The sequence below is a fragment of the Pelecanus crispus genome, chromosome 1 (assembly GCF_030463565.1).
Source record: "Pelecanus crispus isolate bPelCri1 chromosome 1, bPelCri1.pri, whole genome shotgun sequence".
In the NCBI taxonomy this organism is placed as follows: Eukaryota; Metazoa; Chordata; class Aves; order Pelecaniformes; family Pelecanidae; genus Pelecanus; species Pelecanus crispus.
The window spans coordinates 34,474,208-34,495,494 of NC_134643.1; the positions used below are offsets into that span (position 1 = coordinate 34,474,208).

Genomic DNA, 21,287 nt, shown 5'->3' on the forward strand with positions numbered 1-21,287 from the left:
TTTGAGCACCACAAAGAATATAATGAAAGGGATGGGGAAAAATGCTTTTACTGACAGAGGAACACACAGATCTATAGAAACTATCTCAAGTATGTTGGTTATATACTTTTCTGCTGTAAGTTGTTGACAGATAATTCCTAAAAGGTTTCACAAAATTGCAAGTATTTGAAATTATTACCTGTCTTCTCTATACAGCAATAACTCTTTCCTTTCTATATTTTAATACAGTTGATCAAGAAAACCAGTAGAGTATAAAATGTACTGAATACTGCATAAAGAGTTGCACTGATTAGTTGCAGGAAAAATATTACAGTTATGGTATAATTTAGAGTGTTACCCATGGTAGTAACCTCAGTGCAATTTACTTGCTAATATATACTGTACATTGAATTAATGCCTCTCCATTAAAACCTGAAGGTTTATGATTGGGATTTATGCACTTGCTAGCCCACAAACAGATAATACATCCCTGAATAAACACTGAAGAAAACAGGAGCTCTTAGTAGTGAGCATTACAGAGATGAAAGAATTAAAATATATATACACAGCACCTACAATTTGCACCTAAATGGCAGATGTCCCTGCTTTGATGCTCTTACCACATCAGAGTTCTCACTGTATTTGAAGTTGGAGACCAATAATTGCGTTAGGAATACATTTTCCACAAAATCCTCCGCATCTTCCATATATTTTAGTACCATCCTGGGAATTAGAGAAAGAGAACAGTCAGTCAAGAAAAGGGATTGAAATCACAGTTATACAAAAAGCTCCTTGAGGTTTGCACACAGTAGACTTTTTAACAAATCATACCTACAAATACTAAATCAAGAGACAACATCAATTTAGCAAAACGGGCACAGAGTTCCTTTATCAGAATCACTGTATACCTTCTTTCCTGGTTTACCATCCAATGTTGTCTTAAACTGTGCATGCTCACTATTCTTGTGCAACTGGTCTTCTGGTTTCTCAAACAAATCAAGTTAGAGGCAAGCAATCTGTAAGGATCCTCTGTAGCAGGGTATCTTTAATAAAATGGGGTTTTGGGGTGTTGTGTTGGTTTTTTTTTTTTTAAAGTATTATTATGTATCTTCAAAACTTTTAATAAACCTGATTAATATAACAATAGGCTCTTAAAATTAGTAAGAGAAGGGTAGGCAGGCAGTGTTGATCTGGATTAAATTCTGGGTGGCGTGATTAAACATAGTTTTTGCATTACATCTGGAAGAAGACTTAGATGAGTCAGAGACCTTGAGCAGTATTTTTGATTCACAACTAGCTTTCACTAGAGAGTCATCACTTGCACTTCTGGGGGCATAATATTTCAAGCCGTAAGAGCAGGTAAAGGAAAACAACATTGACTTACGTGGGATTTGTGTATATCAGCAGTTGCATAGTTGCCCTGAGCAATCCACCTAACTGTACTGGACAATCTCAGACCTGTACCAGCCAAATTAATGCTGAACTGTCCCTAACAAAAAACAAAACGGAACAAAACAAAGGTAAAATACAGAGCGGATAAACAGAGTTTGAAACACTAAAACACTTGGCATTGGCATATCTGCACATATCACTTAGGGTATATCTAGACATCAAGTACTTAAAAGCGTGTACTTAACCCAGGTTAGTTACACTGCATTATACACTTTTTTTGGACACTCAGGACATAGACACATGAGCAAGTTATTCTGCAGTAAGTAGCACCTTGCATCAGCTGATCTGTAGCATCTGTCTGCAGAGCCTGAATACACAGCTAGCATCAGACAATTCAAATTATTTTAGCCTCCTTGCTACATATTAAATTTTAATTTACAAAAAGTATGGACTTGTAACATGCAAGAATGAGGCTGGATTTCTTGAAAGACTTTTTTTCTTAAAGTGCCTGAACTTTTTGGAAATAACATGGACCTACTGCTATCTGGAAATTACAGACTAATCACTTCTTAGCTATCTAATTCTCAAATATTTGCAAGCACACTGTTCAAGCATCATCATCTTATCTTCCATTTCTTTTTCAGTACACCAAACAACATAATTGAACATGAACATAAGTGGAGGTTAAAATAATTACATTTATGGCTAAGTGGAATGTTTTGCAATACAAACCATTCAAAACAGCTTATTGATTCTAAAATATTTGCCTATGCAAATAAATACTCTGAAAACTAGCTTTAAAACACAGTCAGTTCATATGAGAATAAGAAATATATTAAAAGCAACAAACTCCACCGCTTTGGTAAACAAACTGGGGTACGTAAAATTATTAAATTGCATTCACACAGAAGTGCAATATGTTGGAAGGAAGTACTACCTCCACAAAGAGCCTAATGGCAGTTTAGGCAGCATTACAATCAGAAAACTCCTGCACACCTCCATACAATTCACTGAAGGCCTGAATTTCTGTATTCAGACCTAGTTAAAATTCCCTAAGTCCTGAGATCAAAGCTTTAGGAAAGATAACATTTCTATTACATATGGTAGCTTCTGTATCTTATTGCTTAATATTGTCATAGTCAGATATATTTTTTATGTGTATATATAAATATTTGCGTGGACATATGTATGTGTGCATGTATAAAAATACAGCATTCAGCCTTTATTCTTGCGATTCACTGAAATTCCTTCATAGAAATTTGGTCTTATATTTTTTAGTATGGCGGATTTTTTTTGAGAGCACTGCTATGTAAAGTTGCTGTGTTGATAGCACTCATATACTCAGGATGAGCTAACATGGATAGGGTAGGTTGTTCTTCAAGTGCCCAAAAAGTGGAAGATTTCTATTTAATGAATAGAGCATCTGGAGGAAATTCATACAAATGGTGTGGAACGCATTCCAAAACTAGCAGGCCCAAAGTAACTTTACTCAGAGTGATATCATTTTGCAAAAATAAATGAGAAGTGCTATGTGCAATTGTAATGACAGCTTAACAGCTGTCTGTCATGTCATGCAGCATACTTAGGGTCAGAAACAGATTTCAAGGACTGAGAGCACAGGAACTGAGGCATTCTTACTGCATTAAAAATGTGAGTTTCAGTGCAGATCTTATAGACGGAAATGCATCAGTATAAAACCACATAAGCAGAATGACTTCCCAACAGAAGTTACAGATGGCAAATAGATGTGTATTGTACTAAGCCCAGAGAGCTTGCAGGTTGAACATACCCAGTTCTGTAATGAACTCCAACTGTATTCTTGTCAGGGGTTAAGTCTGCCTAACTCAGGTACTTCATTTGTACCTATATGGTACATAAATTGTCTCTAGCTGCCCTTGAATGCGTCCGCCCACATAGCCTGCCTTAAGTTTAAGCACCTAGGTTAGATGGACAACAGGGATTCACCTCCGTGCAAGTCTGAGCTAGTCGATCTTAACTCCCTTTATAATCAGTGAAAAGAAATACACACTTCCAGAGGATGGTTGACTTCATCCTAATGCGTCTAATAGGGTACAATTAGCTGAACCATTTTCTAGCAAATCTCATTTCTGCCAATGAACTCCAAACGCAGCCTAGGTTGACTAGTTCAGACTAGGGCTACGTCTGCATTAGCAAGAAGGACACTGCAGTATGAGCAGATCTGTAGAGTGAAAATGTTGGGCCCAAGAGCCCAATGTCTGTTTACAGTACACAGACTGGGGTTTTACTTTGGACTAACTCTCACCTAGTCCCATAGACTAGATCCTCATTAACAGTTGGAGTGCATTAAGACCCTTCTGGATCTCATTGTTTGATTTAGTTTTATCCAGAAGGCATCCTGTTCATGTCTTCCAAGATTGCTCTGTGATGTGAACCAACAAACAGTAAACTGTGACAATACAGAGATTCACTTAAAAAGCACCATCCAATTCAAATTAAAACACTAATGTAGACACACCAATGGATGTATAAATTTTAAATTATACTGCTAAACAGGATTGATTTCCTCTGGTAGTCTTCAAAGATATGAAGAGTCAGCAGAGAAAAGATAAAAATTCTGCAGGATTATGGAAAAAGAAAGTCACTAGAGGAGAACAAAGACTGAGAAGGGACTGGGAAAACAAAGGATACATTACATCCAGAGGGAGGGAGAGCAATACATGAAACACGTTGAAAGCTGACTATACATACATGGAGCCTAGAGGGAAAGTGTGGAGTAAACAATTTGAGGGAGAAACAGGAAAAAAATAATGGTGGAACAGGAGAGAAAGGAGTAAGAAGAAAGCTACTTATTAATTTCATAGTCTGGTGGCAGAACAGGAGATTGTTTTAGAACCTTACAGTTCTAAACTGGTGTCCTGGTTTCGGCTGGGATAGAGTTAATTTTCTTCCTAGTAGCAGGCATAGTGCTGTGTTTTGGGTTTAGTAGGAGAAGAATGCTGATAACACACTGATGTTTTAGCTGTTGCTAAGTACTGCTTATGCTAGTCAAGGACTTTTCAGCTTCCCATGCTCTGCCAGGTGCACAAGAAACTGGGAGGGGCACAGCCAGAATAGTTGATCCAAACTGACCAAAGGGCTATTCCATACCATATGACGTCATGCTCAGTATAGAAACTGGAGGGGGTTGGCCAGGGAGCAGCGATCGCTGCTCGGGAACTGTCTGGGTATCGGTCGGCGGGTGGTGAGCAATAGCATTGTGCATCATTTGCTTTGTATATTATTATTATTACCATCATTATTATATTGTTATTATTATCATTACTATTTTACTTTATTTCAATTATTAAACTGTTCTTATCTCAACCCAGGCGTGTTTCTCACTCTTACTCCTCCAATTCTCTCCCCCATCCCATCGGGGTAGGGGGAGCAAGCAAGTGGCTGCATGGTGCTTAGTTGCTGGCTGGGGCTAAACCACGATAACCAGTCACACAGATTTTTTTTTTTTTCTCTTACATGCACATTTCAAGGGGATAAGAAATCATAAATACCTGTGGACATCTGGCAGCACTGTAGCAATCTCCAGCTGTAGCAAATGGAACCGCCCTCCCAAGTATAGTCTGAGCAAAAAGAAAATCTGTGGCTAGAAAACAGAAAATTACTCAACACTGAAACTGCTGCATTAGGTCAGATGAAAACAGCGTGAAAAGGCATTACCATGGGAGTTTCTTGGTTCGTTTTGGGCGGGGTTTTTTTTGTTTGTTGTTTATTTGGGGGGGTTGGGGGGGGTGGTAGTCCATTTTGGTTAATGTGATATCAAACCAACCTATAAGCCCAGTTTCCTTTCTGAGATAGGAGGGGGTTAAGAAGAGAATAGATGTGCACTTGGATGTAGCTCCAAGCGAGCTGGTTATGGGCCACCTTGCCACCTTCAGGCAGGGGATTGAATGTGCTGCAAGATTCCCCATCCATTTAGTATGTCTATCAAGGTCTGAGACGGGACTATCTACAGCATAGAATCATAGAATTGTAGAATGCTTTGGGTTGGAAGGGACCTTTAGAGGTCATCTAGCCCAACCCCCCTGCAGCGAGCAGGGACAGCTTTAACCAGATCAGGTTGCTCAGAGCCCCGTCCAACCTGACCTTGAATAGGAAGACTTCATCTAGAAAAATATGCCAGGGACTAAAAGGAAACGGAATAATGGGAACAAAACCTTAGACACTGATGCTAGTTCACATGTAAAATACAAATCTGCAAGATTCGTGCCACTTGACCACTTGGGACAAGCTAACAACGGAAGTAGTGGTGGTTTCTCCATTTTTTTTTTCTTTAAATTCCCACTGAATTCCCAAAGGAAATAAGAATTTTGTTTGTCCAAAAATGGCATAATTGGATCTATAATTAGGTCAAATGATAATTTCATAACCACGACCAGTGCAATTTCAACAGAATGTTCACATTGGCTAAAACTACCAAAATGCTTACTTTTGACTTGCATGGAGGCTACATCAAATCTTATTTTGCTAAAAACCGTGAAACCAGCTGCAAGGTAATCATTTCGACAGGCACAGTCTTGCCTTCTGCTTCCATTAAAAGGACATTCATATGGATTCTGCAGCCTAGAGAATAGCAAAGGTTTAGTTTTCCTTTTGGCATTTTTCCATAACAGCATCATAATGAAAAATAATTGCATTGCACTTTGCTGCACAAAAAATATTCAATACTGAACAAGAAGCTCAGCTATTTATCTTGGCTCAACTGAAACACTAATTTATACACCATATCTACTAAATTCAAGATAGAAAATTTTTATAATCATTTAGTGCAATTAACACAATTTCAGCCTGGAAGTATCCATATTTCTGCATTTCTGTGTTCATGTACCTGTATATTCAAAACAGAAAATCAATGAGAAAAAATTTCTACTCATCTGTTCTCACAACAGTAAGTATTATTTTATTCTTTTATTTTGGAAGAAATAAGTGCACTTCATAAAGTTACAAACCCACTTTTGTACCTGAATCCATATACTTCAGAAAAGTTGTCTGTTTCACCTTTTACCAATGTCAAATATTCTTTGGGATTGTCTAAGTGCATGCCTGAGCAATAAATCTGCAAGAGAAAAGACAACCCTTTAGCAAAATCTTTATTAGAGAAATATTATTTCATAAAAATATGTGCTCATAAAAACTCATAAATATTAAGAGTACCTTTATCATCCTTCCCTTAATGTTAAGTAGGTATTCACCATCCTTTCTAATCCCTTTTTTAATCTGGATATCTTTGCAGGTGGTAAAAATTTCACCTTCAAAATGAATGATTAAATCATATTAATATTTCACAAATACAGCTTAGTTTTAGGACTTACTTTTGCATAATTGTGCTCCAAATAAATTTATAGCTTTTATATAAATAACCTGGGAAAACATGAAGTTTAGCTGAAAATTGCAGCTATCACTTACATTCTTCCTCATGGCAGATCTTTCTGGCATCTGGTTTTAAACGTGGCAGGCACAAGTCACTGGATAAGCCATTTTCAGTCATACATTCTACAGCTCTCTCCTTTACCCCCGCTCCGCAAGACACTGAGCACTAGACATGGAGAGCCATCAAGAGTTAGTTTAGAAGGTAGTAAATAATTAATAATTAATTAAATAATGTCAGCAAATTAGTCTTGGTACTCATTTGCGTTTGAGGCAGCTATCAAAAATGAGTTTGCGCATCTGTACTCGCCTTGGTCCACTTTCCCACTCTCCAGGTAGCTGCTTGTGAACATCCTTTGATATTACATTTATAAATGTATGGGGATGGCTCTACTGGGCATTCTCGGTACGCTACAGTTCGAAGGCCATCGGCGTGCTGATTTTGAACAGAATGGACTCCAACACAGTACGCGATCCTCTGCCGGTAACCAAACCCACAACTGGCTGAGCACTGAAATGAAATCCCCAAGCACAGGCATTATTTCTATGAAACTGAACCTTTCCGCAGCATTGTAATTACAGATAAGCCAGCTCTGATCCTCGCTTTGGCAAAAGCCTGCAATCCCATGCGTGCCACCTCGGGGCTGGTACATCAGTGTGCAGAAGCGAAGGTCTACGATAGCTACGCATGCTGCCCTTTTCTCAGAGCTCACAGAGGTTCCAGAGCAGCTCCCTTTCAGCTGCGGTGCACACGCAGACATGCACCGGTAGGTAGTGCAGGTGTGCAAGGGAAACAAGGCACTGATCCATCACTTCACTGAAATCAAGGAAAAGATTTTTGTTTACTTCAGTGAGATCAGCTTGCAAGAGAGTTTCCTGGGAACCAGCAAAGGAATCCTGTGGTAGGGGCAGCTGCGCTCTAGCTGGTGTTCATAGGTCCTGGGGGGTGGGGGCTACCAGAAGACTGATAACAGTCACTACAATAAATCATGGCTGATTGGAAGGTTCAATGTGGAGAAAGTTTAGTCACCCATGTTCAGATGAAAATATACCTTTTTTGTTTTTTTTTTTTCTCCGCACACTACAGCAATATAACATTCTTAAATGTAAAGTTATAGAAAACATGTGTGAGCAGTAGGATTAGCTGACCTGTGATAGTTCTCCTGTAAGCACAACGTATTTAGAGGGAGCTATCCTGCAGTTTTTGGTTGATGGAGGCTTTGTGGCAGGATCACAAAAGCTTTCATCTACTTGGAGCTGGTTTTCATCCACACACTTAACCTTCCGGTATATCTCCTTTCTTCTGTATGATGTCGAGCACTGAGTGTGAGGAAAAATATCACAGTTTTTGTACTTAAACTAGCCGTTTACAGAACAAAGTCATTTGCCAATTGCCACACACCAGTAAAATCCAGACAGCAACAACTTTTATGGCATCTGTTATCAGTGTCAGACTGAATTACTCACTGAATCAAAACCCTTTACTTTGTTTTCAAAGTTTGGGTACCTCCACTCAGCTTAAAAGCCTATTGTGTATAATGACATGACACCCGAACTGCTGGGTGAGACTGAGGAGAAAATGAAAATGTCAGGCCAAGATGATAGGTTGGGTGAAAAAGCTCTTCTGTATGAAAAGGAACAAGCCAAAAAAGGATTTAAGTGAAATACGAAAGAATTAAGTTGGTCTTCAAAACAAAACAAAAAGAATGCCTGGAAGTATGTATGTGATATTATACTGATAAAACAAAAGAAAACAAAACTGCTTATTAAAGAAGCCAGTGGCAGCTTTGGGCAGCAGTGTCTGTTGAACCTGTGCCTTTGCCCTCGGTGTCCTCAGACCTCCCCTCGTGGCAAGTTGGTGGGATGGAAAGTCATCGCAGTTCTGCCAGGACAGGGTAAGACACTTGCTGCTACCAGAATCCAGAAAAGTGGAGGTACAGGCTAAGTAATATACGTCAACAGCACGTCCCCAGCTACGGGTACTTAAACTAACTTGTTTGAATTTGCTGTGCTGAAGGAGGAAGGCTCAAATACACAAACTCCAGTCTCAGCAGAGGCAATAATCAATAACACCACCCACTACAGTCAGACTTGAACCTGACTTAATACTAATTTGGACCCAACAACAGTCAATTAGAAGACTCATCAAGGTCTGATATGCAGATCAAGACTATTGTTCAAATTTTATGATTATTGACTCAAAGAGGCAACTTGAAGTGCAAAAACCAGATGCTGTATGATAAAACAGCTCTGCTAGAGGAAACCTATAACTTCATCAAGTCAGGTCTTGAAAATCTCAAAAGGATGGAGACTGTACAAATTCCCCGGGCAGCCCATTCAACTGCCTGAATTGTCCTCATGGAGAAACAGTTTTTCATAATATCCAGATTGAACCTCTCTGGCTTCACCTTACTCCCATAGCCTCTTGCCTTCCCACCATGCAACACTGTGGAGAGCCTGGCTCCGTTCTCTTGGTAACTTCCTTGCTATGGACTTGTATCAGGGGACAGAGTATGGATACAGTTGGCTTACAGAAACACCTGATCTTTTAATGGCATGGAGCAGCTCAGAATATTAGGCACATAAGGAATAACCAGTCGTGAGATAACGGGGACAGGCAGAAGAATCCTTTTCGTTATGCTTTATACATTACTCTTGTAGACATTCTTCTCTTTAGTATGAAAATGCGTATTTGGTAGGAGAATGTTGCTATCAGCCAGCCTCCCAGCTGGAGCAATGGTAGATCTGGACATTTTTCTGCTGTGCTGTGACTCGTGAGGTGAAGAAATGACACATGAGCACTCAGAGCTGAGACAGCTGGGCAAAACATTGTGAGTTTGGTGGAGAACGTACTGCACCAGGAGTGGAATACAGATGGATAAACGCTTGAACTACTATTAATACTAGATGTACAAGGCTATATATCAATCTGGTGAGAGAAGGGAACTGAACACAGGAATTTCAAGCAAACAGCAATATCCGTGTGGAAGAAGTTATAAACTAGCCGGAAGATGTAGTGAAACACAATGCATTTGCGGTGGAGAGCTCCAAGTATGCAGCTGGAATATACAAATGTTTGATGGGAAAGGAAAATTCACACTTATTCTCTGAAAGTGTATATTTGTGCTAAAAGGATATTCTGAGCCAATTCCTCTAATTCCTGTTTTTAACAGCTTCATATGAGGAGAGAACACTTGGAAGAAACATACACTGCCAGCTTTCCCTCAATATAGCTTAACAGAGGAATATATATGTTCAAACTGCATGAATATAATCCAGGTTTTGCAAAGCACCAAAAAATGATTTAGATACTAACAGTAGTCACTTCTACAGCATTGTGTCCCTGAGAATTTTGAGTCTTTGTATTCAAAGTTTCAGGGGGTTTGCCTCAGGAATTTTAACAGTGCAGATTATTAAGATGCCACAACCGCACAAACGGGGTTTTTGTTTAATGTTACAGTAGGAGATAGGCTCTTCTGTACACCATTTCAGGTCTTCTACATAATTTTTGGTTTTCTCTCTCCCTCTCTTTATATATGTTGTATGTTTGCATACATGGATACAAAAGTTATTAAATTTTTAGCATGTAGAAAATAGTCATCACATCTTTTAAAATGACAGCTCTCTCCTGAAGGTATCTTTAGATTTTCTTAAATATGAAAATGCATGTTTGGTAGGTCAATGTTGAGTTTTATTTTCTTATCTTGCTTCATATTTGGTAGGAGAATGCTGAGTTTTATTTTGCTTCTTAACTTTACTCATAAGTCTTCCATACAGATCTTCTTGAAAACACTGTTATCCAAAGGTTTTACCTCCGAGATTTTTGCTTCCAGCTGACATTTCATTTGTATTTCTGTTCTTAAAAAGTGGTTTTTTTAAATGATATTTCATAATGAGGTTTTATTAAACATTTTATACACTACATAAAGAACCTTATATTCAAATGACACAGTTCTATCAACAGGGACCTACTCAGAGCTCCACCAGAGCTTTTGTCTACAACAGTAGACAAGCAAATCCTGTGTAAGAGAGTAAGCAAAGCGTTTGACATTTTTTGTCACTCTTTTTAGTTTTACAAGCTTGACTTTCAAAATATCCAGTATGGTCATTTGTTATTCTGCAACATAACAACTATTACAAATGTATCCAAATATGTGGGGGGAAAAAAAAGAAAAATATGTGGGGGGAAAAAAAAGAAAAATATGTGGGGGAAAAAAAAAAGAAAACTTATGACATCGCTCCATTAATTCATACAAGTTGAAAGCCTTACTTACATCTTCCCATTCATCTGCCAACCACTGGTACTGCACGCAGGCAGGCAGCCAGCAATGCCTCTTGCTAGCAGGCCGAGTATCACGATTACACATTGCTTCACTCCCTTGAGCCTGGCCTTTCAGCTGGCAGGAGATATCCCTTTGCTGAATCCCCACTCCACAGGATACAGAACACTAAAATTGATCAAAATTAGTTATGTCAGTGTCAAATGAGACAGTCCCCAGAAGGGGGTACAGTTGCCATTATTACAAGTTCTTTGGATACGATTTAAAATATACTTCACAGCCCCCACCATACTACTGTTTCATTGTATCTGAAGAAATTTATGTTGAAAATGTAAAACTACAATTAAAATCAAAATTTGTAAGAAATAAGGAAAAATGCATGCATCCGAGTTACCTAGACTGATCTTTCTATTTATCTTAATTCACAGTAGGAACAATCACTACAGACATACACAAAGCAAAAGTTTACATTTTTGCAAGATCAAACAGTTTAAGTTCTGAGTTTACATAATTCCTTTTTTAGAGACTGACAGTCTTGTCTGTTGGTTTAAAATGCAAATATTAAAATGAAAGAAAAATAATTTCAGTATTTCAGGTTAGAAAAATTTTGCAAATGGTGCAGTATTTTGAGGCTATTTCTCTTTCTTTTGCATGTAGTGCTAAGGATTTTAAATCCTGGGGAGCTTAAGAAGGTTCAAATCCTTCCTGCCACATACCTCTTTTCCTCCTTCCTGGCCAAAGGTATTTCACTACAACACTAAGGCTTACTTCCTTCCACCTCAGTCAGAAGCATGATTAGGTCCCCAAAGCCTACCTAAAGACTCAAGCCTGATCATAAAGTAGATATTGCTCTATCAAGTGTGGCCAAATTGTGGAGAGTGGTAACGTATCTTTATCACTGTGAGGAATTATATTTTGAAAGAGTGAGTGAAATGTAAAATACTGCCATGTGCTCAGTTACACACAATTTCACAACAAGGTGAGAGATCTTTTACAAGACCAAACCAGGGAAAATGCTGGTATTTGTGCCCACCAGCTCTTTTTCTTGTCCTTCCCCCACAAACCTGGCTTCACTTCAATATTCAGACTGTGATAGCAATTACAGTTGTACTATGTAATTCATCACTGAAGGTAAGAAGTAAACTTTAAAAATTTACTAAATTTACTGTTATTTTTAATTTAAAAGGTAAGTTGAGGAAAGTCCTAAGTACCTAGCCAGTCCAAGGTTCAGATTACCAAATATCTGTGAAAACTGAAAGTATTTACTTTCTCTTTCTTTTAAAAGTAATTAAAAGAAAATGTAATGAACTACTTGCTAATTTGTAGATTTCATTGCAATGTGCATACAAAAAAACCTTCCTGACAATTATTTCCATTGAAGCAGTGTGTCATGAATACAATCTTGTCTTGTACTCTCATAGAGAACATAATTATAGCAGATTTTACATACCTCTTTCCATCTGCTGGCCTTCCAAGCAGGACATCTTCCAGCTCTACATATTTTGTATGTCCGTGGTTTTTTCAAATGTCTGCAGTTTCCTTCTTCTATTTTAGCTTGGAAGCTATTAAAACAATGCACATCACGAAACTTCAAACCTTTTCCACAGGAAACAGAACACTGAAAAGAGAAGTGTATTTCATTACTAAAAATCTCAAAGTAATAAGAAAACCAGAAGAAGCTGTGGCCTCACCCAAAATGGACTCTATGATTATTGGAATAAGTTTCTGTATTATGACACAACATCTACTCTACACATCTGAAATTTCCATGTAAGCGCTCTCTTACTGAGTGTTACTGATCAGATGCCAAACATCTCTCAGGTCTTGTTCATTCATTGATGTCGTCATTGACAAATACCTGAGCTCAGCCATCTGTATCCATGCAGGAGACAGCTTGATATTACGATCTCACGAGAACATGCTCTAGCAGCCTTCTCTTTCCACTACATACATTGCTATTTTCATGTAAGCATGATGGTTAGCATAAGCGTTAAAGAAAGGAAAATGCAAAATCGTGGGTATGCATCTTTCCAGCTATTAGGCTACGAAGTCATGTTTGCTCTGGCACCTCCCTTCCATGAGCTTTGGGTACCTTGCCATATGTGACAAAGAGGCAAGAGAAGAGGTATAACGTAGACACTATAGGTTTACGGTGCAGTCCTTGCAGGCATGGCCTTGCCCTGCTGCCCTGGTATTCTGTGTCTTCCAGAAAGCTGCTACAATTTACCGAATGGATCTAGGGCCTCCCTCCTTCCAGTGTAAAACCAAGGGGGCTGCAGGCACATTTTGTGAAACCCACCCTGGCAGTACACCCTAGCTATGGTTAGAGCATGGCTGACAGATTGGTCTCTTCTGGAGAAAGGGCCATTCCTCTGCCAAATTGCTGGACTGCTGTGAGACTTTAATGAGGTTTGAATTTAATTCTTCAAGTCAGGCCTGTCCTATTGACCCGTAGAGCAGAGCTGCAGGTCCTAGGGAACTTTCAGTCAAACAAGGAACATCTGAAGCGCTTCCAAATTAGGTGGCTACTCAGCTGACTTATCTTGGACCATGAGCATTGTGAATGTAAGGACTTAAGACTTTTTTTTAAAAAAAAATCTTGTAATTAATCTTCCTATTTTACATCATCCTATCAAAAAGTTTTGATCAGTGGAGACAATTCCTTTTCTGTCTGGAAAGAGAACATGCTTAATTTGTTCTAGGATTTCGTCCATACTGTATTTTACACTTGGACAAACCTTTCCTATAGAGTCAGGTAGAAAAGTAATATTCTAACAAAAATTTAATTTTTGTGTGGATGTGGAAAAAAGAATTTAAATATAGACTTTCTTCAAAAGCACCAAAGATATTTCTCTTCCTTTTATGTTACATTGTCATCTATGTCACTAGACTTACATGCTAACTTAACCAAGTACTTTTAAATAAATATATCTTCTATTTTCAGGAAATGAAGTTCAGATCATACAGCTTTCAGTACAAAAACTAGCAAATATTTGCTTGAGAAAAACAGCTGGAGAAAAGTTTTGAAAATATAGAACAAGCGACTATAATAAATTAACCTGCTAGGTAAGAAACATTTTTCACAATAACAGTAACTATACTTCGTTAAACAGAATCTCAGCTGATTCTCTTGTCCTCAATACCACAGGGATTCCTATGTGTCCTTAAACATTTATATGTGTAATCTTAAAGGTTTAACTGAAACTGCCAATGTGTTTAAAATTTATCACACAATACAAGGGATAGCATGTTTCTCTTATGCAACTATAATTATATTTGCAAAAAGATAAGACTACTGATTTGGCCACAACTTGCCTTTTACATGTCTGCTGTACAATTCCAGTAAATAAGAATGTTTGTTTCTAAATTAAATCATTTTGCTTCTCAGCAAAAGCTTTCAGTTTATCATTTTAAAATACTGTTCATGCAGTTTTAGAACTTACATTTCATTAATTTAGAAACTACTTTAAGATAAGAAGATAACAAAAATTACCTGAAACTTTTATCTATGAATAATGTAGGTCAGAAAACTTAAAACTCTACAAACCATATCATTATAAAATCCTTTCAGAAAACTCAGCTCTGAATTCAGAGGATTTAATTATCAAAGCAGGCAAGATAACATGTATGCATGAAAACTAAAGTACTGATATTATCTTGATAATTTATTCTACTCTCCCTTAAAGCTTTTTTCCAGGAATTTCAATCATAAAATGTAGACATAAAGGACCCCTAAACTCTGAAGATTCTTCCTTTTTATTCTTCAGTAGTATGTAAGTGAAGTGCAGCACAGAGTTACTTAACCTCTTCCTACGATGTGTTAGGAAGAACACCACACGCCCCTCCTTCCTCAGTGACCTTCCCCTGTGAAGCACAAATTAGGCTCTGGAGAGCCATCAGACAGAGCCCTTCTAGTCCTTGTGGGGACGGCATTCCAGACCAAGAACTGCAACCAAAGAAGGTGTCCTAAGAAGTCTCTACTTGAGGAGGTGAGGCTACCACAGCATAGAATATTCTCATTCTTTAATTTCTCATTGTCCTCAACATTAAGTATTAAGACAACACTTTTCAGCATATGTCATATTTGTTTATACAGCTCATGCAGATATCTTTTATTCAAAAAAAATGAGATTTATTGTACAGGGCTAATGGTTGATAACAGCAATAGAAGATTCAAAGAAATCTCTTATCCTGCATCTCAGTTTTCTGAAGACCTTCCAATAATATCTCTACCCACTAGATACAACATTATATGTTTACTTCTACAGAGGTTAGAATTGGGTTTGGGGGTGTTTTTGTTATTTGGGTCTTTTTTTTCCCTCTTCATTGGTCCAAACTCAACTGAGTTACATCTCTCATATTTAAATGGCCTAATTTAGTCTTTATAATTTGTGCTATTCTTTCTTCTAAAGAAAGAAATGGAAGATTTGTCTGTTAAGCTAGCTTATTATAAGATATTTTTAGTCATTACAGAGCACTGCTTGTATAACGAGATTATTTGCAGTTCTCTTTCATAAAGATGTTCTACTGAGTTTTGTAATTGGAGTACAATTACACAAGAATTAAGAGAATCCACATTTGTTTTCAATCATATTAGATGGGAAGCTGAAAAGGGAGTTCAGAAAGCAAAATACCAGTTTGGATGTTAAGAATAACAGAGGCTTTATGAACACTTATTTCAAATATCACTTAAACTTTCTTTCACTCAAATACTGGTTTTGATGATTCTAGCTAGCTGGAACTTATTGTTATCTTAATGTTAAATATAGAAACATGAATGAAAGATACTTAAAATCTGTAGGTAGAAATTATTTTCAATTATTTAAAAAATATTTTTGTATTTTAAAAAATTCATTTAATTATAAGGAATATAATTTAACTTTCCAGTAATGTAACTTTGGATAAGTCATCTGGCTGGGGTGTTTGGTTTTTTTTTTTTTTCCTTGCTGTAAGAGACAATGAGTTACAGAATGTTGCCAACTCATACCAAGAAAATATCCACATTTAAATAACTTTTTCCACAGAGTTTTTTCACTCCATGTTCATTTAATGTTATCATTAACAACTTAAAAAGACACGTTCAACAGGTTGGGATTATGTTGAAAACTCTTAAATGCATTAAAACCTTACAAAGTCTAAGTTTTCCAGAAATACAGAGACAGCATTTTTGTATGTAGATTTGCTATCTTATTCTTTCACATATTCATCAAGTTATAGATCTGATCCTGTGTTTCCATGCATCCAAACCTCTGTTGAATAGATCTTACACTGAAAAAAGAAACTTCATTGTGCAAGAGGTAATTCACTTGTACCCTAATATTACATGTTTGAACATATGAGCTTTTAAAGTTGTTGGGGGTTTTTTTGTTGTTGTTCTTCTGTGGGCTTTTTTTTTTTTTTTACTTAAGTCACGAAAGAACACTGACGTTTAATTCATTAGGTTAACATGTGTTTGTTGTTTCACTGAAGGAATGAAAGATCCTGATACTTTTAAAAGCTAAAAAGACCCCGGACATTAAGCTGCTGTAAACCTCTGCTTAAATATGATTGCCCAAACTTAAAAACAAGTCAATTGCTAAACTAAGAAGTGCTTCCAAGCAGCTTTGCTTGAATCTGGTGCCTGGAGTACTGCGTCTCCTGGAATTGCGTGGAGCAGCTCCTGCCCGCTTCAGTGCTGTTGCACAGGGCCAGATTCTTATATCTGCTGGAGTGAGCATCTCCCACTAACATCAGCGTGAGGAAGAGAAACTTAAATATCTCTAAGGATCGGACCCTTTACAATTTCAGTAGGATCTTGATAAAATTGAGGCAACTAATTCCAGGATTGTTATTCTTAAAGTCTTGCACACATATCAGTTACAGAAGCACCTAGGCCGCCCTGAGCCACAGTCAAAGACCTTAAAAAGTTCCTTTGGTGCTGAACAGTCTAATTCTACAAATGTGCACAATCCTTTTAACAAGCTGACCAGCTCAGCGCTTTACGTGACCATAAGGACGATCAGCATCCTGAAAACAGATTTTCCTCTATTTCCACTAACAAGTTAAAAAAAGAAAGCAAATGCTCTGAGAGTACACTGAGTGCACAGCAGGCGAATGAGGCACATTACAGAACACAGTGCTAGATGATATTTATAGTGCAACCAAAGAAAGAGAAATGGTCCTAATTTTTCTTTTTTTTTTTTTTTCTTTAATGCATGAAAAAGCTCACGCACTCACCCTGGATGTAGATGACCCAGGATCATCAACAGAAAGTTCAAGAGGGCATATTATGCTGTAGGTACAGTATTCTCCTGAAACTGGACATATTCTGGCTTCACTCCTTAGATAATCTATAAAAGTAGTTCTTAAAGGGACCATTTCCTTCCAAAATGCCTTTGCATCAGATGCAGGCAGGCTCAGCTGTGTGCTTTACTGGATAGTGACCCACCTTCAGCAAGAGAAATGAAGACTACTCCTGTCCAATACGGCTTTTCATTGTTGACTCCTGACAAGTAGGTGACGGTTGCCTGTCCTCCAGCACAGAGAATGAATACCAAAGAAAGGAAACCAGGTCTCTCAGATGTTGAATAAAAAGCTTTAATCAATATAAAGTGGGGATGCCTCTTTTAACTTTTCTGTAAGGGCAGAGCATAGCTCCTGCTTGGTTCTTTGAATGTAAAATATAGGTTCCACAGAAGATCCTTGAGTGGGACTCCCAAGTGGCTAAAGGCATCTAAATACAGCTTACTGGAGGCATCTTGCATTGAGCTCCATCCTCACCATCAGTGTTTTCTTTAGAGGGCTGCATATTGCACACACTGACCTAAGACACTGCCTGACTAGCTTACTTTCAGCTTTGTATCATCAGTAAGAAGCGTCAAATTCTCACTGGTACAGGAGCGGGGCCGTGTTCTGTGCTCTGGAAGTCACTCGTGTCCTTTTAGTGCATCTAGCTTATAGCGCATTTCTTACAAGGCTGAATTTTGCCCTTCATAAGGCTGTGTTCCTTCTTGGAGCTCCCAATGCATTATTACACACTGTCTGTGGAATATGGTCCTCTCACTGCTTGGTGCCCAATCTGTTCTGTGAGATGCTCTGGTAGTGATCTTCCTAAGGCTTAACTCTCCTGACTGGGGAAAGTACAGCTGCACTTAACTCTCTCGCTGCTTGACCTCCTTCCACTCAAACTTGAACATGGTCAAGAACAATGTAGTCCTTATTGCTCAACACATCTGTAATGTGGCTTCACTTGTATGACATTCCACACAATTGAAGGCTTACAGAGAGTACATTTTTTCCATACGTTCTCTGCAGATTGCATGTGTAGAAAAAAAAAAAAAAAATCTGTAAGAACTTTAAATCTCAGAAGAAATGTGAACATTTCTTAAAAAAAATGGAAGTTGAAAAAAACATCCTGTAACCATTTTACACAGAAATTCTAGCACTTGTCTCAACATTGGCTAAAGTAATATTTCCCATATGTCAGGTTCTTTTAAAAACATGAAACTACAGTAAAAAGCTGGACTTGATTACTATTGTTCAAAGTCATTCCATAATGCTGGTAACTAGGATTCATCTGTTTGGGTTTTTTTCATAGTAATAAAGTTCTGTGAGGATCAGCCTGACAGAACTCCTGGTGCTTTCTGTGGCACAGATGGACTCTCAGACAGGCATGCTATCATCAGTTCCTACCAAATTAAGGCTCTTTCTGCAGCTGACATGCAGAGTTTTGCTAAAAGCTCTTTGATTCTTTTGCTATTATTTCATTGAAAAGTTGAAGACCTTGGATTATTTGGTGGATTTTGTTCTGAATTTTCTTAACCTTTTCTTTCAAGGGAGCATTTTGTGGTAGCTCAGTGGACTTCTGGATCTGAAAAACAGACCAGTAAATGCAAAGCATATAGCAGTTTCTCTCTGTATTCATATTAGCTATAAAGAGACTTAAAGTATAAATGACTGTCACTAGAAGTAGTACTGTAAGTGTACTTGTTTTGGCTGGGATAGTTAATTTTCTTCAGAGTAGCTAGTATGGTGCAAGGTTTTGGATCTGTGACTAAACCAGTGTTGATAACGTGGATATTTTATTCACTTTTGAACAGTGCTTATACAGAGTCAAGACGTTTTCTGCTTCTCATGCTGCCACGCCAGCGAGTAGGCTGGGGGTGCACAAGAGGTTTGGAAGTGACACAGTTGGGACAGCTGACCCCAGCCGATCAAGGGATATCCCAGACTATATGACAGCGTGTTCAGCAATAAAAGCTGTGGGGAAGGAGGAGGAAGGGGGACATTCAGAGCGATGGCGTTTGTCTTCCCAAGTTACCGTCATGTGTGATGGAGCCCTGCGTTCCTAGAGATGGCTGAACACCTGCTGGCCAATAGGAAGCAGTGAATGAACTCTTTATTTTGCTTTGCTTGTTGGTGCAGCTTTTGCTTTACTTATTAAAATTACTTTATCTTAACCCATGAGTTTTCTCACTTTTACCCTTCTGACCAGGGGGCAGTGAACGAGCGGCTGTGTGGGGCTTTACTGCCTACTTGGGTTAAGCCACAACAGTTGCACTGAAAAAGGATAAAACATTTGTATCTCTCGCTTTTTTTTTTTTTCTTTTTTTTTTTGTCAGGCACTTCTGTGACTGGACAGGAAGATCAGTTTAGAAAAATGACAAATTTATATAATGGATCAGAATAATTAAAAACCTACAGGATTAAAACACAGTAGTTGCTTGAGTTGCCTGACAAACTGCATTTTCATGATCTCTGGTTGGCCCAAAAGTATGTTTGGGCTCTTTTAAAACTATGCTAGAAGTAGACTGGGACCACTACTACATAAGACACTAGTAAAACATTACTTTGAGCATTACTTAGTTGAGAGTTACTTCAACTTTTCATTTGCCATATTAGAACTAGGTCTTCTTGCGCCCACCTCCTCCTTCTTAGCTGCACCTCCCCAGGGGTCCTTGCGATGCTTGAGCACGAAATAGGCATTTTTCAGCTAAAAGTTCTTTAAGTACATAGACTATTGTCAAGAAGCAATACAGACTCTGTAATTAGATCCTACTGAATTCATTGATTCAGAGTCAATAATTCTTCACTAAAACAAGTACAAACACTTGTACCATTAGCTCAAGCACTCAGAAAAGACCATGGTTACAAAAGATCAAACATTCCATCATTCCTGAGAAAGAGTGGATTGAACTCCAGGAGGTATGTGTATGATTTACTGTTACATCTGTTACACCTATGTTAACTACAGAAGTTACACTGAATATATTTTTAAGTCACTTCATTGAGTACAGCTTCATTTCAAAAGTTCAGTGTTATATCACATTCCTCTGGTGTTCAGAAAATGTCTTTATTTGATGAAGTCCTCCTTGCAGCTGCAGTCTGTAAGTCTGCTTTGCCACATTTCTAAATGTGCTTTTGCAGCTACAGCAATGGAAGGGAGGAAAGCTAGACTAAGAAGGGCCCAAAGACTTCATCCAATCTATCCTGCTGCTCCGAGTTTGGATCAGCTATACCTGTGCCATTCCTGACAGCAGTTTGTCATTTTGTCTTCAATGACAGGGATGCTACAGCCTCCCTTGCATGCATTTTTCCACTGTACAGCCATCCTCATAGTTAGAAAAAGTATCTTAGGATTTAATGACAGTCTCTCTTACTGTTAAATAAGATGGTTTCTTCTCATTCTACCCTTAGCAGACTCAGAAACACTCACCTCTTTATAACCACTGATTATGTGTTGGAAGAATACCTCATTCAGTCCATTCTTCTACAGACTTGGTCTTGAAAAACACAGCTACCCCAGCCTTTCCTCATTCGTCACTTTGTGACATCACCATTCATGTTGCTGTCCTCGGAACGCTCCAACTGTCTGCATGTTTTTTACAAGGAGGTATCTAAGACTGCATGCTGTGTATCAACTGAAGCACTAGAGTCAAAATATGCCACAACAAAAAGCATATACCCAACAAGCATATACCCAGTATTATTATTCTTTGTTCAAGTTCTTTGTGGTCTTCCCACTTTTCAGAGTTCTAGATGACATTTGGAAGATAAAATCTAGAGCGAAAACTACTTTCTGTAGTAATATTTGCAATCATACTGCAAAGGTCACAGGATCTTTGATGTAAATTAATAATAAATGCACTTCCCTCCCACAAGTGTGAACCGTATTCCCACTAGGGCTGCAATGCTACCCTCTGATCCAAACACTACCTAGATGACATTCCTACCACACAATTTGACTGGATCTCT

The 21,287-nt window shown here is 38.1% G+C and overlaps 1 protein-coding gene across 1 annotated transcript in view; it reads right to left on the minus strand.

Annotated features, from left to right (window-relative positions):
• Positions 1–612: 612 nt before the first annotated feature.
• Positions 613–21,287, minus strand: part of ADAMTS20 (ADAM metallopeptidase with thrombospondin type 1 motif 20) — a 103,699-nt gene continuing 83,024 nt past the window's right edge. The window contains exons 29-39 of the mRNA XM_075704757.1: positions 12,505–12,672; positions 11,049–11,222; positions 7,924–8,094; positions 7,085–7,285; positions 6,814–6,943; positions 6,562–6,656; positions 6,369–6,463; positions 5,837–5,970; positions 4,902–4,993; positions 1,364–1,468; positions 613–702 (exon numbers count right to left, since the gene is read on the minus strand). Coding sequence (XP_075560872.1) covers positions 613–702; positions 1,364–1,468; positions 4,902–4,993; positions 5,837–5,970; positions 6,369–6,463; positions 6,562–6,656; positions 6,814–6,943; positions 7,085–7,285; positions 7,924–8,094; positions 11,049–11,222; positions 12,505–12,672 — 1,455 coding nt within the window. The remainder of the gene's footprint in view (positions 703–1,363; positions 1,469–4,901; positions 4,994–5,836; positions 5,971–6,368; positions 6,464–6,561; positions 6,657–6,813; positions 6,944–7,084; positions 7,286–7,923; positions 8,095–11,048; positions 11,223–12,504; positions 12,673–21,287) is intronic.